Source organism: Corythoichthys intestinalis, chromosome 2 (assembly GCF_030265065.1).
Source record: "Corythoichthys intestinalis isolate RoL2023-P3 chromosome 2, ASM3026506v1, whole genome shotgun sequence".
NCBI lineage: Eukaryota > Metazoa > Chordata > Actinopteri > Syngnathiformes > Syngnathidae > Corythoichthys > Corythoichthys intestinalis.
The window spans coordinates 13,362,681-13,385,837 of NC_080396.1; the positions used below are offsets into that span (position 1 = coordinate 13,362,681).

Sequence of the window (23,157 nt, forward strand, 5' to 3'; positions counted from 1 at the left end):
TCATCACTTCAAAGTCCGACTTTTGTTTTCCTGGGTGCGTTGAAAATCAATCGCTGCACGGTGCTGGCGTCGGTGATCACACTGTCCATTGTTTTAGCATGTTGCTTCGTTGCCACTTCTAGTTTCGTTTTGGGCTGTGAAGAAAATGCTACGGAGCGTGCGTTGCTGTGGTTTCGTTAGCTCTCGCGTTGTTATGACACGCCCGTGACGATCGGGTAATGACGACGACAAGTAGCGGTTCTGCCGAAATGCATGAGAAGTTGAGGCAACCACGACTGTGAGTAGCGCTTGTCCATATTATATCATGCATGCGGTCTCGAGCTAAGTGTGCTGTGTGGTGAATGACACAAGCGCAGCATGTGAAGTAAAAGCTAAATTATTATCATATTAAGCAATGCATTGAAAGGCATTAGAAGCCGATTCTTGTGCTCGCGATAGCCAAATTCTAGCTCTACTATCGGTTCATTGAATATTTAATGGATAATTACTCTCGAATGTTAACTTTACTATCGATACATCTGTATCTCTCACCTGTAAAACCGGATATCCGGTCATATCGGTTTATCGTTCTCAAGCTTAGTTTTCTGTAACTCTTCACAAGCTTTTCACACACTGTTGCTGGTATTTTGGCCCATTCCTCCATGCAGATCTCCTCTAGAGCAGTGATGTTTTGGGGCTGTCGTTGGGCAACACGGACTTTCAACTCCTTCCACAGATTTTTAATGGGGTTGAGATCTGGAGACTGGCTAAGCCACTCAAGGACCTTGAAATGCTTCTTATGAAGCCACTACTTTGTTGCCCTGGTTGTGTGTTTGGGATCGTTGTCATGTTGAAAAACCCAGCCACGTCTCATCTTCAATGCCCTTGCTGATGGAAGGAGATTTTCACTCAAAATCTCTCGATACATGGCCTCATTCATTCTTTCCTTTACACAGATCAGTCATCCTGGTCCCTTTGCAGAAAAACAGCCCCAAAGCATGATGTTTCCACCCCCATGCTTCACAGTGTGTATGGTGCAATTCATTATTCTTTTTCCTCCAAACACGAGAACCTGTGTTTCTAGCAAAAAGTTCTATTTTGGTTTCATCTGACCATAACACATTCTCCCAGTCCTCTTCTGGATCATCCAAATGTTCTCTAGCGGACCGCAGACGGGCCTGGACGTGTACTTTCTTCAGCAGGGGGACATGTCTGGCAGTGCAGGCTTTGAGTCCCTGGCGGCGCATTGTGTTTCCTGATTGTAGCCTTTGTTACTGTGGTCCCAGCTCTCTGTAGGTCATTCACTAGTTCCCCCCGTGTGGTTCTGGGATTTTTGCTCACCGTTTTTGTTTTCATTTTGACGCCACGGGGTAAGGAGGGAGTTGAAAGTCCATGTTGCCCAACGACAGCCCCAAAACATCACTGCTCTAGAGGATATCTGCATGGAGGAATGGGCCAAAATACAAGCAACAGTGTGTGAAAAGCTTGTGAAGAGTTACAGAAAACTCCGTTATTGCCAACAAAGGGTACAAAACAAAATATTGAGATGAGCTTTTGGTCTTGACCAAATACTTATTTTCCACCATGATTTGCAAATAAATTCTTTAAAAATCAAACAATGTGATTTTCTGTTTTTTTTTTTTTCCACATTCTGTCGATCATGGTTGAGGTTTACCCATGTTGACAATTACAGGCCTCTCTAATATTTTCAAGTGGGAGAACCTGCACAATTAGTGGTTGACTAAATACTTATTTGCCCCGCTGCGTGTCTCCGCGGCAGGAGTATACCGCTGTGGTCCATGTCCAGTGGTTGCCATCCAGAGGCGTTTCCTGAACACCCCGTATGACACCGCTTTTATTTACGCTTCCGTTGATGCGGACATCGTACGCATGATAGTGCGGTCTGGTAAGGTGGTAGCGAAGAAGGTGGACACTAAGTGGGTGGGACGCTTGATCTTCACCAAAAGCATCGGCTCAGATGTTCCCGAGGATCTGACGGATTCTTATAAGAAACAGAAAAGTAGGAAATGTCCTATGTGGTAACAGATTAGCGTAGAATTAGAGTTCGAACTTACTGTTACATTTTTTTTCAGAAAAACAAACATTTGGATTTGAACAGTCAGGTATGTAATTTTGTCAAATATCTACCTTTTCATAAATTGTTTAACTTTGATCATTCTATCCAAGGACTTCATAATGTATTGATGGGACACGGGGCGCAGGGCCGATAAATAGGGGCCCTGCATTGTTGGCGAGGCCGTCAAAGCTGACTGAGTGTGATCACAGACAAAGAGCTTTTTTCGTTGAGAATTCTTGTGAATAAATGCTTAAATCCCTGAATTCTTTATAGATATGGACGTAAAACAGTCTCGATTCTTGGTTAAAAGAAAAAAACAAACAAAAAAAACGTGCAGTTAGCATTTAATTAACGTAAATATGTCGAAGTACAATGCTAGTCTGTTATTAAATGTAGCTAGCGGCAGCCTTATGTAAACAGAGCTTCTCTGGTGAAAATTCTTGTGAATAAATGCTTAAATTCCCGAATTCTTTTTAGATATGGACGTAAAACAGTCTCGATTCTTGGTTAAAAAAAGAAAAAACGGGCAGTTAGCATTTATTCTACATAAATATGTCGAATGTGCTGCTAGTCTTTAAGCCACTGTAGCGCCGCCTTATCACCACAAAGAGCTTTTTACGTTGAAAATTGTTGTGAATAAATGCTTAAATCCCTGAATCCTTTATAGATATGAATGTAAAACAGTCTCGATTCTTGGTTAAAAGAAAAATAATGGGCAGTTACCATTTATTTTACGTAAATATGTCAAATGTGATGATAGCCTTTTAGCCAATGTGGCGCCGCCTTATCACAACAAAGCTTTTTACGATGAAAATTCTTGTGAATAAATGCTTAAATCACTGATTTTTTAATAGATATGGACGTAAAACAGTCTCGATTCTTGGTTAAAAGTAAAATGAGGGGCAGTTAGCATTTATTTTATGAAAATATGTCGAATGTGATGCTAGTCTTTTAGCCAATGTGGCCCCGCCTTATCACAACAAAAAGCTTTTTACGATGAAAATTCATGTGAATAAATGCTTAAATCCCTTAATTCTTTATCGATATGGACGTAAAACAGTCTCGATTCTTGGTTAAAAGCAACAACAACAAAAAAACGTGCAGCTAGCATTTATTTTACGTAAATATGTCGAAGTACAATGCTAGTCTGTTAGTGAATGTAGCTAGCGGCAGCCTTATGTAAATTGAGCTTTTCCGGTGAATAATTCTTGTGAATAAATGCTTAAATCCCCGAATTCCTTTTCGATATGGACGTAAAACAGTCTCGATTCTTGGTTAAAAAAAAAACAAAAAACGGGCAGTTAGCATTTATTCTACGTAAATATGTCGAATATGCTGCTAGTCTTTAAGCCACTGTAGCGCCGCTTTATCACCACAAATAGCTTTTTATGTTGAAAATTCTTTTGAATAAATGCTTAAATCCCTGAATTCTTTATAGATATGAACGTAAAACAGCCTCGATTCTAGGTTAAAAGAAAAATAATGGGCAGTTACCATTTATTTTACGTAAATATGTCAAATGTGATGATAGCCTTTTAACCAATGTGGCGCCGCCTTATCACAACAAAGAGCTTTTTACGATGAAAATTCTTGTGAATAAATGCTTAAATCACTGATTTTTTTATTGATATGGACGTGAAACAGTCTCGATTCTTGGTTAAAAGAAAAATGAGGGGCAGTTCGCATTTATTTTACGTAAATATGTCGAATGTGATGCTAGTCTTTTAGCCAATGTGGCGCCGCCTTATCACAACAAAAAGCTTTTTAAGATGTAAATTCTTGTGAATAAATGCTTAAATCCCTGAATTCTTTAGAGATATGAATGTAAAACAGTCTCGATTCTTGATTAAAGCAAAAAAACAGGCAGTTAGCATTTATTTTATGAAAATATGTCGAATGTGATGGTAGTCTTCTAGCCAATGTGGCGCCGCCTTATCACAACAAAAAGCTTTTTACGATGAAAATTCATGTGAATAAATGCTTAAATCCCTTAATTCTTTATCGATATGGACGTAAAACAGTCTCGATTCTTGGTTAAAAGCAACAACAACAAAAAAACGTGCAGCTAGCATTTATTTTACGTAAATATGTCGAAGTACAATGCTAGTCTGTTAGTGAATGTAGCTAGCGGCAGCCTTATGTAAATTGAGCTTTTCCGGTGAATAATTCTTGTGAATAAATGCTTAAATCCCCGAATTCCTTTTCGATATGGACGTAAAACAGTCTCGATTCTTGGTTAAAAAAAAAACAAAAAACGGGCAGTTAGCATTTATTCTACGTAAATATGTCGAATATGCTGCTAGTCTTTAAGCCACTGTAGCGCCGCTTTATCACCACAAATAGCTTTTTATGTTGAAAATTCTTTTGAATAAATGCTTAAATCCCTGAATTCTTTATAGATATGAACGTAAAACAGCCTCGATTCTAGGTTAAAAAAAAAATAATGGGCAGTTACCATTTATTTTACGTAAATATGTCAAATGTGATGATAGCCTTTTAGCCAATGTGGCGCCGCCTTATCACAACAAAGAGCTTTTTACGATGAAAATTCTTGTGAATAAATGCTTAAATCACTGATTTTTTTATTGATATGGACGTGAAACAGTCTCGATTCTTGGTTAAAAGAAAAATGAGGGGCAGTTCGCATTTATTTTACGTAAATATGTCGAATGTGATGCTAGTCTTTTAGCCAATGTGGCGCCGCCTTATCACAACAAAAAGCTTTTTAAGATGTAAATTCTTGTGAATAAATGCTTAAATCCCTGAATTCTTTAGAGATATGAATGTAAAACAGTCTCGATTCTTGATTAAAGCAAAAAAACAGGCAGTTAGCATTTATTTTATGAAAATATGTCGAATGTGATGCTAGTCTTCTAGCCAATGTGGCGCCGCCTTATCACAACAAAAAGCTTTTTACGATGAAAATTCATGTGAATAAATGCTTAAATCCCTTAATTCTTTATCGATATGGACGTAAAACAGTCTCGATTCTTGGTTAAAAGCAACAACAAAAAAACGTGCAGCTAGCATTTATTTTACGTAAATATGTCGAAGTACAATGCTAGTCTGTTAGTGAATGTAGCTAGCGGCAGCCTTATGTAAATTGAGCTTTTCCGGTGAATAATTCTTGTGAATAAATGCTTAAATCCCCGAATTCCTTTTCGATATGGACGTAAAACAGTCTCGATTCTTGGTTAAAAAAAAAACAAAAAACGGGCAGTTAGCATTTATTCTACGTAAATATGTCGAATATGCTGCTAGTCTTTAAGCCACTGTAGCGCCGCTTTATCACCACAAATAGCTTTTTATGTTGAAAATTCTTTTGAATAAATGCTTAAATCCCTGAATTCTTTATAGATATGAACGTAAAACAGCCTCGATTCTAGGTTAAAAAAAAAATAATGGGCAGTTACCATTTATTTTACGTAAATATGTCAAATGTGATGATAGCCTTTTAGCCAATGTGGCGCCGCCTTATCACAACAAAGAGCTTTTTACGATGAAAATTCTTGTGAATAAATGCTTAAATCACTGATTTTTTTATTGATATGGACGTGAAACAGTCTCGATTCTTGGTTAAAAGAAAAATGAGGGGCAGTTCGCATTTATTTTACGTAAATATGTCGAATGTGATGCTAGTCTTTTAGCCAATGTGGCGCCGCCTTATCACAACAAAAAGCTTTTTAAGATGTAAATTCTTGTGAATAAATGCTTAAATCCCTGAATTCTTTAGAGATATGAATGTAAAACAGTCTCGATTCTTGATTAAAGCAAAAAAACAGGCAGTTAGCATTTATTTTATGAAAATATGTCGAATGTGATGCTAGTCTTCTAGCCAATGTGGCGCCGCCTTATCACAACAAAAAGCTTTTTACGATGAAAATTCATGTGAATAAATGCTTAAATCCCTTAATTCTTTATCGATATGGACGTAAAACAGTCTCGATTCTTGGTTAAAAGCAACAACAACAAAAAAACGTGCAGCTAGCATTTATTTTACGTAAATATGTCGAAGTACAATGCTAGTCTGTTAGTGAATGTAGCTAGCGGCAGCCTTATGTAAATTGAGCTTTTCCGGTGAGGATTCTTGTGAATAAATGCTTAAATCCCCAAATTCTTTTTCGATATGGACGTAAAACAGTCTCGATTCTTGGTTAAAAGCAAAAAAAAAAAAAAAAAAAAAAGTGCAGTTAGCATTTATTATACGTAAATATGTCAAAGTTCAATGCTAGTCTGTTATTGAATGTAGCTAGCGGCCGCTTAATGTAAACAGAGCTTTTCCGGTGAAAATTCTTGTAAATAAATGCTTAAATCCACAAATTCTTTCTAGATATGGACGTAAAACAGTCTCGATTCTTGGTTAAAAGCAAAAAAAAAAAAGTGCAATTAGCATTTATTATACGTAAATATGTCAAAGTACAATGCTAGTCTGTTAGTGAATGTAGCTAGCGGCAGCCTTATGTAAACAGAGCTTTTCTGGTGAACATTCTTGTGAATAAATGCTTAAATCCCCGAATTCTTTATAGATATGGACATAAAACCATCTCGTTTCTTGGTAAAAAAATAAAAATGTGCAGTTAGCATTTATTTTACGTAAATATGTCGAAGTACATTGTTTGTCTGTTAGTGAATGTAGCTAGCAGCCGCCTTATGTAAACAGAGCTTTTCCAGTGAAAATTCTTGTGAATAAATGCTTAAATCCACAAATTCTTAATAGATATGGACGTAAAACAGTCTCTTGGTTGAAAGCAAAAAAACAACAACATGCAGTTAACATTTATTTTACGTAAATATTGCGAACTATGATGCCAATGCAGTAGTGGCTAATTTCTCCCCTTGATTTTTTTCACGTTTCAAAATGCATGCATGGTACAAAAAATATAATAATTACCTTGAATCCTCAAACAAATCACTCCTGAGACAATCCTTGCTGTTTGTTTGCGGTACAGCTTTCATACTTTTTCAACAGAAATCCGGCGTTAGATCGCGGCGTGCGTTTGTTTGTGAATAGCTCCTCTTGATGTGGGCGGCCCCCTACTCGAATGCAAGGCGCAGTGCATGACCGATTTGCTCGTCAATACTATTATGAAGTCTATGTTCTATCATTCAATGGACGAGTGGTATTTATTCATTTATTTATTTTTATTCGGCATTGTTAGAAACATCTTTAATCAGCCTGGAGGGGATGGCTAATTAAACATACTACTCTGTACCTATTGTTTTCAGGACCTAATGTCCCTGCCATGGCTCCATATGGCAATTACAGCCCTGGTAATGTTGACCTACCTGTATACTCTTCGCATCTTTTTACTTTATTCATCTTTCTTTAATATTTTTCTTTAAATTCATTGCTCAGTCGCGATTCTCAACATTCTCAGAAATACAGTTTGAATTTTTAGCTACTTTTGACACAGGCATAGGGCGTTATAAGACCTAAATGCAGGATGCCGAACTAGCTGTATAGTTGGGAATGTCTGTAATGACATCGACATCAACTGTTGCAGTCATTTCAAAGCCTTTTGCCAAAGGTCAAAAGTAAGGCTCTGTACTGGGGCGGAACTTAGGAGGGTGGTAGGGGTGCGACTGCACCCGGGCCTGAGCCTTTAAGGCTATGTTCAGACCGCAGGTCTTAATGCGCGGGTTTTTCCGACTCGAGTGAGGCATTAAGTTGACGGTCTGAAAGGGACAAGTCGCATGGAAGTGGACCATTTCAAATCCGATATAGGTCACTTTCGTATGTGGTTTAAATCCGATCCGGGCCAAATTTTCCTAGAATGTGGCAGCGGTCTAAACTGTCAAGTCTCCCAAATCGGAATTCATGCAGCAATTACGTCAGCAAAGGGCGAAAGCAACAGGCAGGACGTCAGCGATGTAGCTGTGCATTAGCGTTAGCGCCTAGCTTGAACTCGGCTTGTACGCAGGACGTGGGCTTGACCACAGTCTTGAAAAATAAAATGAAGAAAAGGATGAGCCTGATAATGCTCGATTTTCTTTCTGTACGCCAAATGAGCAATATTTGTATTGCCTACATGGCCGAGTCAGGGCGAACTGACTGACTTTTGTGTGTGCGTCATGCACGCACAGTGCGTGCATGCGTTCTACAGTCCCTGACAAAAGTCTTGTCGCTTATCCATTTTGTAGAAACATTTGCAAATAACCTGACTTGTAATTATTCAATTGGTTTCAGAAATGGCTCATATGAAAGCTAAGACCCTCCCAAATGATGTTGAATGTACAAAAATATATTTGTTTCACTGAAAAAAGATTTATCATTCAATGAAGACATAAAGGTCAAATTTTGGCAAGACAAAAGTTTTGTCGCCCACAGAAAGTAATGTGAAAATTGTACAGAAAATGTACTTCAAATACAAAAATATGTTACATAACATAAGCGAATTACAGTTGTGGTCAAACGTTTACATACACTTGTGAAGAACATAATGTCATGGCTCTCTTGAGTTTCCAGTTATTTCTACAACTATGATTTTTCTCTGATAGAGTGATTGGAACAGATACTTCTTTGTCACAAAAAACATTCATGAAGTTTGGTTCTTTTATGACTTTATTATGGGTGAACAGAAAAAAAGTGATCAAATCTGCTGGGTCAAAAATATACATACAGCAGCGCTAATATTTGGTAACATGTCCCTTGGCCATATTCACTTCAATTAGGCGCTTTTGGTAGCCATCCACAAGCTTCTGGCAAGCTTCTGGTTGAATCTTTGACCACTCCTCTTGACAGAATTGGTGTAGTTCAGTTAAATTTGATGGCTTTCTGACATGGACTTGTTTCTTCAGCATTGTCCACAAGTTCTCAACGGGGTTTAAGTCAGGACTTTGGGAAGGCCATTCGAAAACCTTAATTCTAGCCTGATTTAGTCATTCCATTACCACTTTTCATGTGTGTTTGGGGTCATTGTCCTGTTGGAACACCCAACTGCGGCCAAGACCCAATCTTCGGGCTGATGACGTTAGGTTATCTTGAAGAATTTGAAGGTAATCCTCCTTCTTCATTATCCCATTTACTCTCTGCAAAGCACCAGTTCCATTGGCAGCAAAACAGCCCCACAGCATAATACTACCACCACCATGCTTGACGGGAGGCATGGTGTACTTGGGGTTAAAGGCCTCACCTTTTCTCCTCCAAACATATTGCTGGGCATTGCGGCCAAACAGCTCGATTTTTGTTTCGTCTGACCACAGAACTTTCCTCCAGAAGGTCTTATCTTTGTCCATGTGATCAGCAGCAAACTTCAGTCGAGCCTTAAGGTGCCTCTTTTGGAGCAAGGGCTTCCTTCTTGCACGGCAGCCTCTCAGTCCATGGAGATTAGTGACGAGATTTGTCGTTCACTTGAGCAAACGAATCCATTCCGGTTCGTTCAGTAAAAAGATTCGTTCAAACAAATCGTTCAACGAATCGTTCGCCCCCCTCATCTCCCTCCCCGCCCAAACGAATCGTTCGGTTACTGAACGGGAAGTGACGTTGCCGAACGAATCACCAAAGACCGCTTCGCAGTATAACTGAACGGGAAGTGACATTGCTTGGTCCCTCCCTCTCTTCCACATTGACCACTCGTCGTAGTTTCAGAAATGAGTGACAGGCGGTATCATTCTGCTTTCACAGACAGCCTCGTCTCCCTCCTGCTGCTGCAAAAGCGAGGGAGAACTTCCGCGTCGTCTGTCCTAGTTCTATGGGCTCAAAGTCATGGCTCGTGCTTGCATTTCGATTTAGGACACGGTTAAACATTTTCCTTTTGTGAGGGGAGTAGGGGGCGGGGGCGCACGGACTTTCTTTAGCAGGTTCTTGATCACACATACAATCACATATACAGCATGTTTGCTGTCACGAAAATAAAAATACATCGAAAGTTTAATTTCTGAATATGGAACGACCAACACATCATATTTACATCTCGCTCTGTTGTATTTTTGTTTTTTAGTATTAAGATGATCGTGTTGAATTTTTGCACTGGTATTAATAAATAAAATAATCCGGTCAGCTCCCCTGTCGTCCCCGCATCTCAGATCGTCAAATGCTGACGAGAAATAATTGTTTGCTCTTTACGATGTCGCCTTTCTACTCTCATTAGTCTGTTAAGAAAAATGTAGACATATTGCGACATCTCCCGTGTCCGCGTGCTTTGTTTTTTGGGCGCTTGAGTAGCACATGATGGACGGATTGACATAATTTGTCAAACCAACCAACACCTGACACGAAGAAAAGAAAAAAAACACTCGGAAAAAAATTACATGTATATACAGTTTCATTGCAAATCAGTATTATGGTGATCATATTGTTTTTTTGCACTGGTATTAATAAATAAAATAATCCGGTCAGCTCCCCTGTCGTCCCCGCATCTCAGATCGTCAAATGCTGACGAGAAATAATTGTCAGCTCTTTACGATGTCGCCTTTCTACTCTCATTAGTCTGTTAAGAAAAATGTAGACATATTGCGACATCTCCCGTGTCTGCGTGCGTTGTTTTGGGCGCTTGAGTAGCACATGATGGACGGATTGACATAATTTGTCAAACCAACCAACACCCGACACGCTGACACGAAAAAAAAAAAAAAATACTCGGGAAAAAATTGACATGTATATACAGTTTCATTGCAAATCAGTATTATGGTGATCATACTAAATATTTTTTTCTGTGCACATATGAGGTAAATATCGCTGCCATGAAGCCTCCATATAGTGACAGTTCTCTGCCCGCTTCACTGCCGTCACGCGACCGCAGCTCAGCTTTTGCTTGCCTCGTAGCTACCCGTGTTTTAAATTACTGTAAATTTGATAGTATGTCGTCATAGGCAGTCACGAGTTTGTTGAGAAAAGTACTACTCTAAACAATGCTCGCTAGATTTGTGTGGTGTTTTTGTCTGTTTGAGCAGCATTTGATAGGCTCCACGTTAACAAATATGTGACAAAGTCATTTCCTTTCATTTTCTGATTCATTCACCGCATAGTCATTACTGGAAAATCAAGTTAGCAGCAAGCTAGGTCAGGAACCGGAGGACCGAGTCACTGAACGGGAAGTGACAAAACTCAGTCTTGCCCCCCTGCCTGCACGCTGGCTGCTTATTGGCCACACGTGGACGTGAGTGACAAACGCCCAGATTCTGTTTCCGGTCCCTCCCCTGCCCGCGATGAGGCTGGCGTCTGATTGGTCGTGTGCGATGTCAGAAGACGCTGCCGCTTGCTCAACGCCCTCCCACGCAGCGAACAAGCACCACCTTCATAGAACGAATCAGTGCAGATGATGATTAGTTCGGTCTCGTTCACCAAAACAATTCGTTCAAAAAGAACGAATCGTTCGCGACCGATACAACACTAATGGAGATGCAAAACACGCTTGACTGTGGACACTGACACCTGTGTTCCAGCAGCTTCTAATTCTTGGCAGATCTGCTTTTTGGTGATTCTCGGTTGAATCTTCATCCTCCTGACCAATTTTCTCTCAGCAGCAGGTGATAGCTTGCGTTTTCTTCCTGATCGTGGCAGTGACAAAACAGTGCCATGCACTTTATACTTACAAACAATTGTTTGCACTGTTGCTCTTGGGACCTGCAGCTGCTTTGAAATGGCTCCAAGTGACTTTCCTGACTTGTTCAAGTCAATGATTCGCTTTTTCAGATCCATGTATGTATATTTTTGACCCAGCAGATTTGATCACTTTTTCTGTTAACCCATAATAAAGTCATAAAAGAACCAAACTTCATGAATGTTTTTTGTGACAAAGTATCTGTTCCAATCACTCTATCGATGAAAAATCAGAGTTGTAGAAATAACTAGAAACTAGCCATTACATTATGTTCTTCACGAGTGTATGTAAACTTTTGACCACAACTGTAAGTAGTGGTGCTGTGAGATCCAAATTTAATATTTTGTATGACTTCCATGGGCATGAAGGACTGCATCCATGCGGTTCGGCAAGGATTCACACAATTTATTGATGAAGTCGTCAGGAACATCAAAGAAAGCAGTCTTGCATGCCTCCCAGAGTTCATCAACATTCTTGGGTTTCGTCTTCCATGCTTCCTCTTTCATCCTACCCTAGACATGACAATGATGTTCATGTCTGGTGACTGGGCTGGCCAGTCCTGGAGGATCTTGACTGTCGTATGCGATGGAGCACCATCTTGCTGCAGAATTTGTCCCTTTTTATGGTTATGAATGTAAGAGACAGCTGAGATTTGTTGTTATTTCAGCATATTTGTGTTGCCTTCCACCCTGCGGATCTCTCGCACACCCCCATAATGGATGTAACCCCAGACCATGATTTTGCCACCACCAAACTTCACTGTTTTGTGGTAAAAGGTGGATTTTTCAGATTACATCTTACATTGAATTACACCACAGTCGCCGCAAATATTGCAGGAAACCTACTGGAGTCCGCATGGATCCGAGATTCACTCAGAAAACAGTGAAGTACCTCAAAGTTCCTCAAGGCAAAGAAGATTAAGATCCTCCAGGACTGGCCAGCCCAATCACCAGAAATGAACAGGAAGCATGGAAGACGAAACCCAAGAATGTTGATGAACTCTGGGAGGCATGCAAGACTGCTTTCTTTGATGTTCCTGATGACTTCATCAATAAATTGTAAGCATCCTTGCATGGATGCAGTCCTTCAAGCCCATGGAAGTCATACAAAATATTAAATTTGGATCTCACAGCACCACTACTTAATTCGCTTATGTTATGTAACATATTTTTGTTTTTGAAGTACATTTTTTTGTTCAATTATCACACTACTTTCTGTAGGCGACAAAACTTTTGTCTTGCCAAAATTTGACTTTTATGTCTTCATTAAATGATAAATCTTTTTTCAGTAAAACGAATATATATTTTTGTACATTCAACATCATTTGGGAGGGTCTTAGCTTTCATATGAGCCATTTCTGAAACCAATTGAATAATTAAAAGTCAGGTTATTAGCAACTGTTTCTACAAAATGAATAAGCGACAAGACTTTTGTCAGGGATTGTACTTATTTGTTGTCTTCATCCACAATTCACAGAGAACAGGACAGGGAAGTTACAGTTCATTGTATTAATAGCACAATCCATTGTCAAAATCTTTCCTCAAGTGAACATTTCCCATCTATTTTACTGCTGTTGTATTGTTTAACTGAGTACAATTATTGTTTGGTACTAAAGTAATTTTCAGACTATAAGCCGCTACTTTTTCCCCCTCATTTTGAATCCTGTGGCTAAAAGTCCAGTGCGGCTTATCTGTTGATTTATTTGGGTTAACAGGTAACACTTTAGTTGACAGTGGCGTCATCAGACTGCCATAAGACCGTCATAATTGTGACTTGACATTATTATGGGCATCAATGAATGCTTATGACAGATCTCATTCAATGTCATCCGGCAAATTATGCCACTAATTTGATTTATGTCCAGCTCGGTTCTTTTACATCCATTCAAAATGGAGATCGTTTGCCGGATGACACAAAATATCAGCTGTCATAATCATACATTAATGCTCATGGCTGCGTCATGTCATAATTATGATGGTATTATGACAGTCTTATGGCACCGCCATCAAATAAAGTGTTACCAAATACCTTAACTGGCAACTAATGAAACAACTGGAACAGTAACTGGAAAAAAATAATGAGCGCAGAACATGAATTTTGCTTATTTACATCTGTTGCGCTGCAATGCATGCTTGGAGGCGTGTTGGACGACAACCCGCTTGTGTGCCATAAAAGCTGGCAGGGAATTAAAATGTTTCTTGCACTTCCCACCAGTGTAGTTAATAACGGCGTTAGAATATAACGGCTTTACTAACGGCGTTATTTTCTTCATTAGTGAGTAAACTAATGAATTATTTTTCTCATCTTGGCAACGCCGTTACCGTTACTGAGGCGGGAAAGGTCTGCATTACTATGCGTTACTATGTTGGTTGACTGAGACGCGAGAAAAGCCTGGGGGAGACGGACTCACGGAAGACGAGAGAGCAGAGCTGGAGTGGGGACGATGCAAGGCGAACGCAAACGCGATGCTACTATGCTAGGTGGCTCCAATAATACCTGACTGTAACCGATAGCCTACAAACTACGCCCACATGATGCTACGGTAGATATCACATGTACAGTGGGGCGAATAAGTATTTAGTCAACCACTAATTGTGCAAGTTCTCCCACTTGAAAATATAAGAGAGGCCTGTAATTGTCAACATGGGGAAATCTCAACCTTGAGAGACAGAATGTGGAAAAAAAAAACAGAAAATCACATTGTTTGATTTTTAAAGAATTTATTTGCAAATCATGGTGTAAAATAAGTATTTGGTCAATACCAAACGTTCATTTCAATACTTTGTTATGTCCGTTTTGTTGGCAATAACAGAGGCCAAACGTTTTCTGTAACTCTTCACAAGCTTTTCACACACTGTTGCTGGTATTTTGGCCCATTCCTCCTTGCAGATCTCCTCTAGAGCAGTGATGTTTTGGGGCTGTCGTTGGGCAACAAAGACTTTCAACTGCCTTCACAGATTTTCTATGGGGTTGAGATCTGGAGACTGGCTAGGCCACTCCAGGATCTTGAAATGCTTCTTCCGAAACCACTCCTTTGTTGCCCTGATTGTGTGTTTGGGATCATTGTCATGCTGAAAGATCCAGCCACGTCTCATCTTCAATGCCCTTGCTGATGGAAGGAGAGTTTCACTCAAAATCTCTCGTTACACGGCCCCATTCATTCTTTCCTTTACACAGATCAGTCGTACTGGTCCCTTTGCAGAAAAACAGCCCCAAAGCATGATGTTTCCAACCCCATGCTTCACAGTGGGTATGGTGTTCTTCGGCTGCAATTCAGTATTCTTTCTCCTCCAAACACGAGAACCTGTGTTTCTACCAAAAAGTTCTATTTTGGTTTTATCTGACAATAACACATTCTCCCAGTCCTCTTTTGGATCATCCAAATGCTCTCTAGCGAACCGCAGACGGGCCTGGACGTGTACTTTCTTCAGCAGGGGGACACGTCTGGCAGTGCAGGATTTGAGTCCCTGGCGGCACATTGTGTTACTGATAGTAGCCTTTGTTGCTGTGGTCCCAGCTCTCTGTAGGTGATTCACTAGGTCCCCCCGTGTGGTTCTGGGATTTTTCTTGCATGGAGCCCCAGATTGAGGGAGATTATCAGCGGTCTTGTATGCCTTCCATTTTCTAATAATTGCTCCCACAGTAGATTTCTTTACACCAAGCGTTTTACCTATTGCAGATTCAGTCTTCCCAGCCTGGTAAAGGTCTACAATTTTGTCTCTGGTGTCCTTCGACAGCGCTTTGGTCTTGGCCATAGTGGAGTTTGGAGTGCGACTTCGTTAGACTTCGTTAGAAGAAGTTAGACCTCTTTGACAGCCAGAAATCTTGCTTGTTTGAAGGTGACCAAATACTTATTTTCCACTCTAATTTGGAAATAAATTCTTTAAAAATCAAACAATGTGATTTTCTTTTTTTTTTTTCAACATTCTGTCTCTCATGGTTCAGGTTTACTCATGTTGACAATTACACATCTCTAATATTTTCAAGTGGGAGAACTTGCACAATTAGTGGTTGACTAAATACTTATTTGCCCCACTGTAGTTCACTGCGCACACCCCAGTGTAGTAACATAACACAGTCGCTAGCTGCTACACATACAGTTTTCACATTTAGATGTTAAATTTTTCTGTTCGAATTCAAAAGAAAAATAACATTTTTCATTGAATGTTTTGTTCCTATTGTTATTCCTAGTTCATTGAGTAATTCAGAGCTCTTGTTGTTTGTACAGTATGTCATTCCTCACGCGCTGGTCCGGACATGCCTGGTCCATTTGTAGAAGGTAAGATACTGTAGTTCATGGTAAAAACAGTGTTAATATATTTTTTTAAATCATAAAAATGTGATGCCTAAGGGAAATTTGTGAAAGCATGATGGCATTCATGAATTTACCATATTTAACTGCACATATCCATGAGTAAAAATATAATATTAACTCTAGCATTAACACTGCTACTAGCTGCTCCACGAACCGACTACACGTTAACATTTTTTTTTGTTCTAATTTAGCATTTCTCATCTGTTTTATTGCCATTTCACTGTGTAACGTAGCACTCTTATTGTTGTGTGCAGGATGCTATGCCTCACAAGCTGTCATGCCTCATGCATCCATGGCAGGTAATGTCCTGTATTTTCATGTTAAACTATTCTTCAAGCTAAAGTATCATAAATGGGAGCATTATCCCTGTAGCACTAACACAAACAAGTGTGCACCTCTGCTACCTTTACAATAATTATTAATGTTGCACTGATACCAAGGGCGAAGGTTTGCATCGGGACGGTAGGGACATATCACTAGCAACTTTTCAGGATGCACAAATTGTCCCCACCAACTTTTAAGCAATCTTATTTGCATTTTATAACAAGTTCAGTTATATAGGTAATTTAGATTGCCTTTCCATATGTTGTAAGGATACAATTGACCCTACCATTATTCAGTGAATTATTTTTATTATGTTCAGACTTATACAGTGGGGCAAATAAGTATTTAGTCAACCACTAATTGTGCAAGTTCTCCCACTTGAAAATATTAGAGAGGCCTGTAACTTTCAACATGGGTAAACCTCAACCATGAGAGACAGAATGTGGGGGAAAAAAAGAAAATCACATTGTTTGATTTTTAAAGATTTTATTTGCAAATCATGGTGGAAAATAAATATTTGGTCAATACCAAAAGTTCATCTCAATACTTTGTTATGTACCCTTTGTTGGCAATAACGGAGGCCAAACGTTTTCTTTAACTCTTCAAAAGCTTTTCACACACTGTTGTTGGTATTTTGACCCATTCCTCCACGCAGATCTCCTCTAGAGCAGTGATGTTTTGGGGCTGGGTCGGGCAACACGGACTTTCAACTCCCTCCACAGATTTTCTATGGGGTTGAGATCTGGAGACTGGCTAGGCCACTCCAGGACCTTGAAATGCTTCTTCCGAAGCCACTCCTTTGTTGCCCTGGTTGTGTGTTTGGGATCATTGTCATGCTGAAAGACCCAGCCTCGTCTCATCTTCAATGCCCTTGCTGATGGAAGGAGATTTTCACTCAAAATCTCTTGATACATGGCCCCATTCGTTCTTTCCTTTACACAGATCAGTCGTCCTGGTCCCTCTGCAGAAAAACAGCCCCAAAGCATGATGTTTCCACCCCCATGCTTCACAGTGGGTATAGCAATTCAGTATTCTTTTTCCTCCAAACACAAGAACCTGTGTTTCTACCAAAAAGTTCTATTTCGGTTTCATCTGACCATAACACATTGTCCCAGTCCTCTTCTGGATCATTCAAATGCTCTCTAGCTAACCGCAGACGGACGTGTGCTTTCTTCAGCAGGGGGACATGTCTGGCAGTGCAGGATTTGAGTCCCTGGCGGCGCATTGTGTTAGTGATAGTAGCCTTTGTTGTTGTGGTCCCAGCTCTCTGTAGGTCATTCACTATGTCCCCCTGTATGGTTCTGGGATTTTTGCTCACCGTTCTTGTTATCATTTTGACGCCACGGGGTGAGGAGGGAGTTGAAAGTCCGTGTTGCTGAACGACAGCCCCAAAACATCACTGCTCTAGAGGAGATCTGCATGGAGGAATGGGCCAAAATACCAGCAACAGTGTGTGAAAAGCTTGTGAAGAGTGACAGAAAATGTTTGGCCTCCGTTATTGCCAACAAAGGGTACATAACAAAGTATTGAGATGAACTTTTGGTATTGACCAAATACTTATTTTCCACCATGATTTGCAAATAAATTCTTTAAAAATCAAACAATGTGATTTTCTGGTTTTTTTCCCCCCACATTCTGTCTCTCATGGTTGAGGTTTACCCATGTTGACAATTACACATCTCTAATATTTTCAAGTGGGAGAACTTGCACAATTAGTGGTTGACTAAATACTTATTTGCCCCACTGTATTTACCCCTTTTTCACTTGCTGAATGTGCTATTCCATTTTCCCCCTCAAACTCACGTTTGATTGGGTGATGACTTGATGACCCGATGAAAATACAACAAGTCGCCAACATGCCGCTTCCTCCGCCCCCTTCAAAGAGGAGGGATATTTGACGGGTTTTTTTTTTTTTAGCTACCAGCAGCCACTGTAAGTAATGTAAAAAGACGTCAATGTTATGGAGGTGGGGAACACACCACTAATGTTGCTACTGAAATTTTGCTACAACCTGCATCAGAGTTTACTTAACATTGAACTGTGAGAAATGTAGTGAACCTAGGTTTACCCCCTTCTACCCAATTTTCATTTTTACTTTGTTTATGTGGTCTTAAAGCAACACTTGGTTGATTTTAGCAATGCTAGTGGACAAAACTGGTAGTTTTTTTGAAGACTGCGTTTCCCATGAGGACCAGCGCATGAGCGCATAGTGTCTTCCTATGAGGGGCGTAACAGAAAATAATTGAGAAGCACTGGTATAACTCAATACAGATTTATTTTGCAATGATCAGTTAGCCTATCAATTAATTAGGTTAATATTCGCGACAAATGTAGCCCTGACCCTCGTTCACCCAATCTGTTTGGTTTTATTAATGTACCGTCCCCAGCAAAAAGTGTACATGCATGTTATGTTGTGAAATCGTCCTTACCAGTGTTGAGCCCAAACCTACACCCTTGACTGATACCATTGTTTTGGCTTCCGATACTAACTCCAATACTATGTGGTATTGGCCGATGCCGATATAGTATCGATTTAAAAAAAACAACTAATGTAGACTAAATATAAATTAAAGACAATGCTATGATGGCTTGGTTAGACACTGCTTAACTCATTGTCTGACATTGATGGTGCTAGACGTTCAATCCATTTGAAGTGGGAGGGCTGCCACCCTACCACTTCAATTGGATTGGACATCTACTACTGTTAAACAAATTTAACCCCTTCAGACCCGCATTTTTTCTGCTGGGCTTTGCTGATTTTTATTCTACTCAAATACCAGAACAAAGTGCAATTTTTAGGTCGGGGATATTTCATGCTTTTATTCAATCATTTATTCATTTTCCGTGCTGCTTTTTCTCACGAGGGTCGCGGAGGTGCTGGAGCCTATCCCAGCTAACTACGGGCAGTAGGCGGGGTACACCCTTAACTGGTTGTCAGGCTTTTATTATTTTTTTATGTTAATGTTACATTGTTTTTAATGAGAAATGCACACTTAGGTTTCCCTTTTTGAAGTTGCGTTTTGTCTCAGCCGTTTTCAAAGAGCCAAAAATAGCAAAGAGGGCGTGCTAAACCTCATGTTTTGATTTTCATGGGTAAAGTGCCGTCCAATCATCTTCCAGAAGTAGCAATAGCAACTAAATTCAATGTATTTATTGATTTAGAGACACGAACGCGTCATGTCCTTCAGCAGCATGCTCAGGTCTGAAGGGGTTAAATTCCGACAATTTACAAGGGTGTCTTAGGTAGGACCGCTAGCGGTTCGAAACAAGGTCTCGAAAAATAAATATAGTTTGACTTTTGGGGCAGGGGGGCACAACATGTTGATGTCCCCAAAACACAGTGTCAGCAATAAACTTAAAAGACTTAAACTTACAATTAACTTACAAGAATACTTATAATAATAAGTTGAAAATGAGCGTTATTTTGTTTTCCATCATTCTTGAGGGGAATTCTAAATCAGGCTCCACATTCTGTCTCTCATGGTTGAGGTTTACCCATGTTGACAATTACAGGCCTCTTTAAATATTTTCAAATGGGAGAACTTGCACAATTAGTGGTTGACTAAATACTTATTTGCCCCACTGTATTTCAAGAAACGTTTATGGCAAGTGACCAGTTTTGGCAATAAAAATAAATATATTATATTGTGGCGCCTACAAGGACAACGCCAACTTGGTGATGATAATGCACACTCAGCAGGAAAACAGTACGTTTTTCAATTAATTGTACCCACCTGGAAGCCATGAACGCATGTTAAAAAAAAAAAAAAAAATTAAAAAAAGGTTTCCGAGAGTTTAAGATGACGCTCGCCACGCTAAATGCTAGTGCTAACAAGAACGCAAATGTTATGCTAACGCTCCGAGCCACTGAGCCAATTATCATCGCGTTTGCAATGGCGTCACCACCTCCTTCCCACCTCCCGCTCTGCTTTATCCAGGCAGAAGACAAAATCAACTGTTGACAACTCGCGCTTCATTCGACCAAATTGTAGTAACATGCCCCTTCAAATCTTCATTAACTGTAACGGCGTTGCAAAGATGGGAAGAGTAATTAATTATATTACTTACTACTGAAAAAGAATAACGCCGTTAGAAACGCCATTTTATTCTAATGCCGTTATTTAAAACACTGGATACAAATACAAAGATTTAAAAAAATAATCATAAAGTATGTGTATGTGTTTGTGTATTTTACAAAAACTCACCAATTGAAATCTAAATTGCATGAAACTCAAAGTGAACAATCCTTAGTTTGGGTCTAATGACTGAATTAAGCACGATATACAGTGATTCCTCGTTTTTCGCGGATAATGGGGACCAGAACCCGCCATGATAAGTGGAAAAACCGCGAAGTGGCACCCCAGGCACATCAATTTTTTTTGTTTGTTTTTTTGTGTGTGTTCAATGTATTTAGGCAAGGCAAATGTATTTATATAGCACAATTCAACACAAGGCAATTCAAAGTGCTTTACATCACATGAAGATCATAAAAATCACATTTAAATCAATTCAACGTAGAAACCAAGACAATCAAAATAGGAAATAAAATCATACATAAAAATCGCATTTAATCACAAATAGAATAAAAATAAATAAATAAAAATAAAACAAAAACTACTACTAATACTAATAATTGAACTCAGCAATGGAGATAAGCACAACAGGAATAGAAAGCAAGTAGATTGAAACTTATAGACAGTTATGGATATGCAGTGCTAAACAAAAGCGTTTTTAGCCCTGATTTAAAGGAGCTAACAGTTTGAGCATACTTCAGACGTTCAGGTGACTTGTTCCAGAAGTGAGGAGCATAATAACTAAACGCTGCCTCACCCTGCTTGGTTCTTGTTCTTGGAACATGCAGGAGACCGGTTCCAGACGACCTTAGGGGGTCTAAGATGTCTCATAGGAATCTAACAAATCAAGCATGTATTTTGGTCCAAGGCCATTAAGTGTTTTGTTGACGAGCAGTAGTATTTTATAGTCTATCCTTTGACTCACTGGAAGCCAGTGTAGCGATTTCAAAACCGGTGTAATGTGGTCCAGCTTCCTTGTATTTGTGAGGACTCTGGCTGCAGCATTCTGTACTAGCTGCAGCTTCCTGACTGATTTTTTATCAAGACCCGTAAATATACCGTTGCAATAGTCCACTCTGCTGAAAATGAATGCATGCATAAGTTTTTCCATGTCATGTTGAGTCAGAAGCCCCTGAATGCTGGCTATATTATTTAGGTGGTAATAAGCAGATTTAGTGATGGACTTTCGATGGCTATCAAATTTTAGGTCTGAGTTAATAATTACGCCAAGGTTTCTGACTTGATTTGTAGCTGTAAGTGACATTGTGCTAAGTTGGCTGCTTATCTTTGACCTTTCCTTTTTTGGCCCAAAAATGATCACTTCTGTCTTCTCCACATTTAACTGGAGAAAATTCTGGCACATCCATTCATTGATTTGATGAATGCATTTACTCATACTGTTCCATAATCTGAGCTAAGGGAAGCATATAGATGTTAAATATGAGTGGTCCAAGAATTGAACCTTGAGGGACTCCACACGTGAATTTATTCATTCAAATTTAGCCTTGGAAAGATACGAATATATTACTGCAAAAATAAAATAAAGGGAACACTAACATAACATGTTGTAGATCTGAATGAATCAAATATTTAATCAAATGATTTGTTCTTTCCTTTGTTGAACGTGCTGACAACAAAGTCAGACAAAAATTAACCATGAAAATTAAATGTATCAACCCTGAAATGTACCAACCCTTGGAGGTCCGGATTTGGATTTATACTCAAAATGAAAGTGGAATAACACACTACAGGCTGATCCAACTTTGATGTAATGTCCTTTAAACAAGTCAAAATGAAGCTTAGTATTGTGTTTGGCCTCTGCTTGTTTGTTTGACCGCCCTGCAACGCCTGGGCATGCTCCTGATGAGGTGGCGGATGTTCTCCTGAGGGATTTCCACCCAGATCTGGACCAGCTCATCACTGAGTTCCTGGACAGTCTGAGGACCAACCAGTTGTCCTGAAGGACATTCCATGGAACAGGTAGTTACTCCAGGAGAGCTGGACAGGGCCGTAGAAGATCCTTAAACCCTCAGCAGGATCGGTATCCACTCCTTTGTTCAAGGAGGAACAGGATGAACACTGCCAGAGCCTTACAAAATGACCTCCAGCAGGCCATAGAGCTTGACTGGCATTTGCCATAGACCACCAGAATTTGCAACTATGCCACTGGCTCTGTGCTCTTCACCGATGAAAGGAGGTTCAACCTGAGCACATGCGACAGACGTGAAAGGGCCCGGAGATCCCATGGAGAACGTTATGCTGCCTGCAACATCATTCAGCATGACCGGTGTGGTGGTGTATCCCTGGAAGGACACACAGACCTCTACTGGTTAGATGATGGCACCCTGACTGCTACTAGGTATCAGGATGAAATCCTTGAACTCATTGTCATAAGCTACGCTTGTGCAGTGGGACTTGGGTTTTTCCTGGTCCACGACAATGCCCAACTTTATGTGGCTGTACGCAAGGCAAGGCAAGGCAAGGCAAGGCAAATTTATTTATATAGCACAATTCAACACAAGGCAATTCAAAGTGCTTTACATCACATGAAGATCATAGAAACCACATTTAAATCAACACAACGTAAAAACCAAGACAAAAGATCGCATTTAATCACAGAATAAAAAATAAATAAAAATAAAACAAAAATAAAAATAAAACAAAAACTACTACTACTAATAATAATTTAAATCAGCAATGGAGATAAGCACAAGAGGAATAGATAGCAGGTAGATTGAAATAAATAGACAGTTATGGATATGCAGTGCTAAACAAAAGCGTTTTTAGCCCTGATTTAAAAGAGGTAACAGTTTGAGCATACTTCAGACGTTCAGGTAACTTGTTCCA

General features: G+C 39.7%; 1 protein-coding gene across 1 annotated transcript in view; it reads left to right on the forward strand.

The window, feature by feature from the left end:
- Positions 1-23,157, forward strand: part of LOC130912135 (protein-glutamine gamma-glutamyltransferase 5-like) — a 60,841-nt gene that overhangs the window by 24,678 nt on the left and 13,006 nt on the right. The window contains exons 9-12 of the mRNA XM_057830000.1: positions 1,760-1,999; positions 7,283-7,327; positions 15,827-15,877; positions 16,168-16,212. Of these exons, the coding sequence (XP_057685983.1) occupies positions 1,760-1,999; positions 7,283-7,327; positions 15,827-15,877; positions 16,168-16,212 (381 nt within the window). The remainder of the gene's footprint in view (positions 1-1,759; positions 2,000-7,282; positions 7,328-15,826; positions 15,878-16,167; positions 16,213-23,157) is intronic.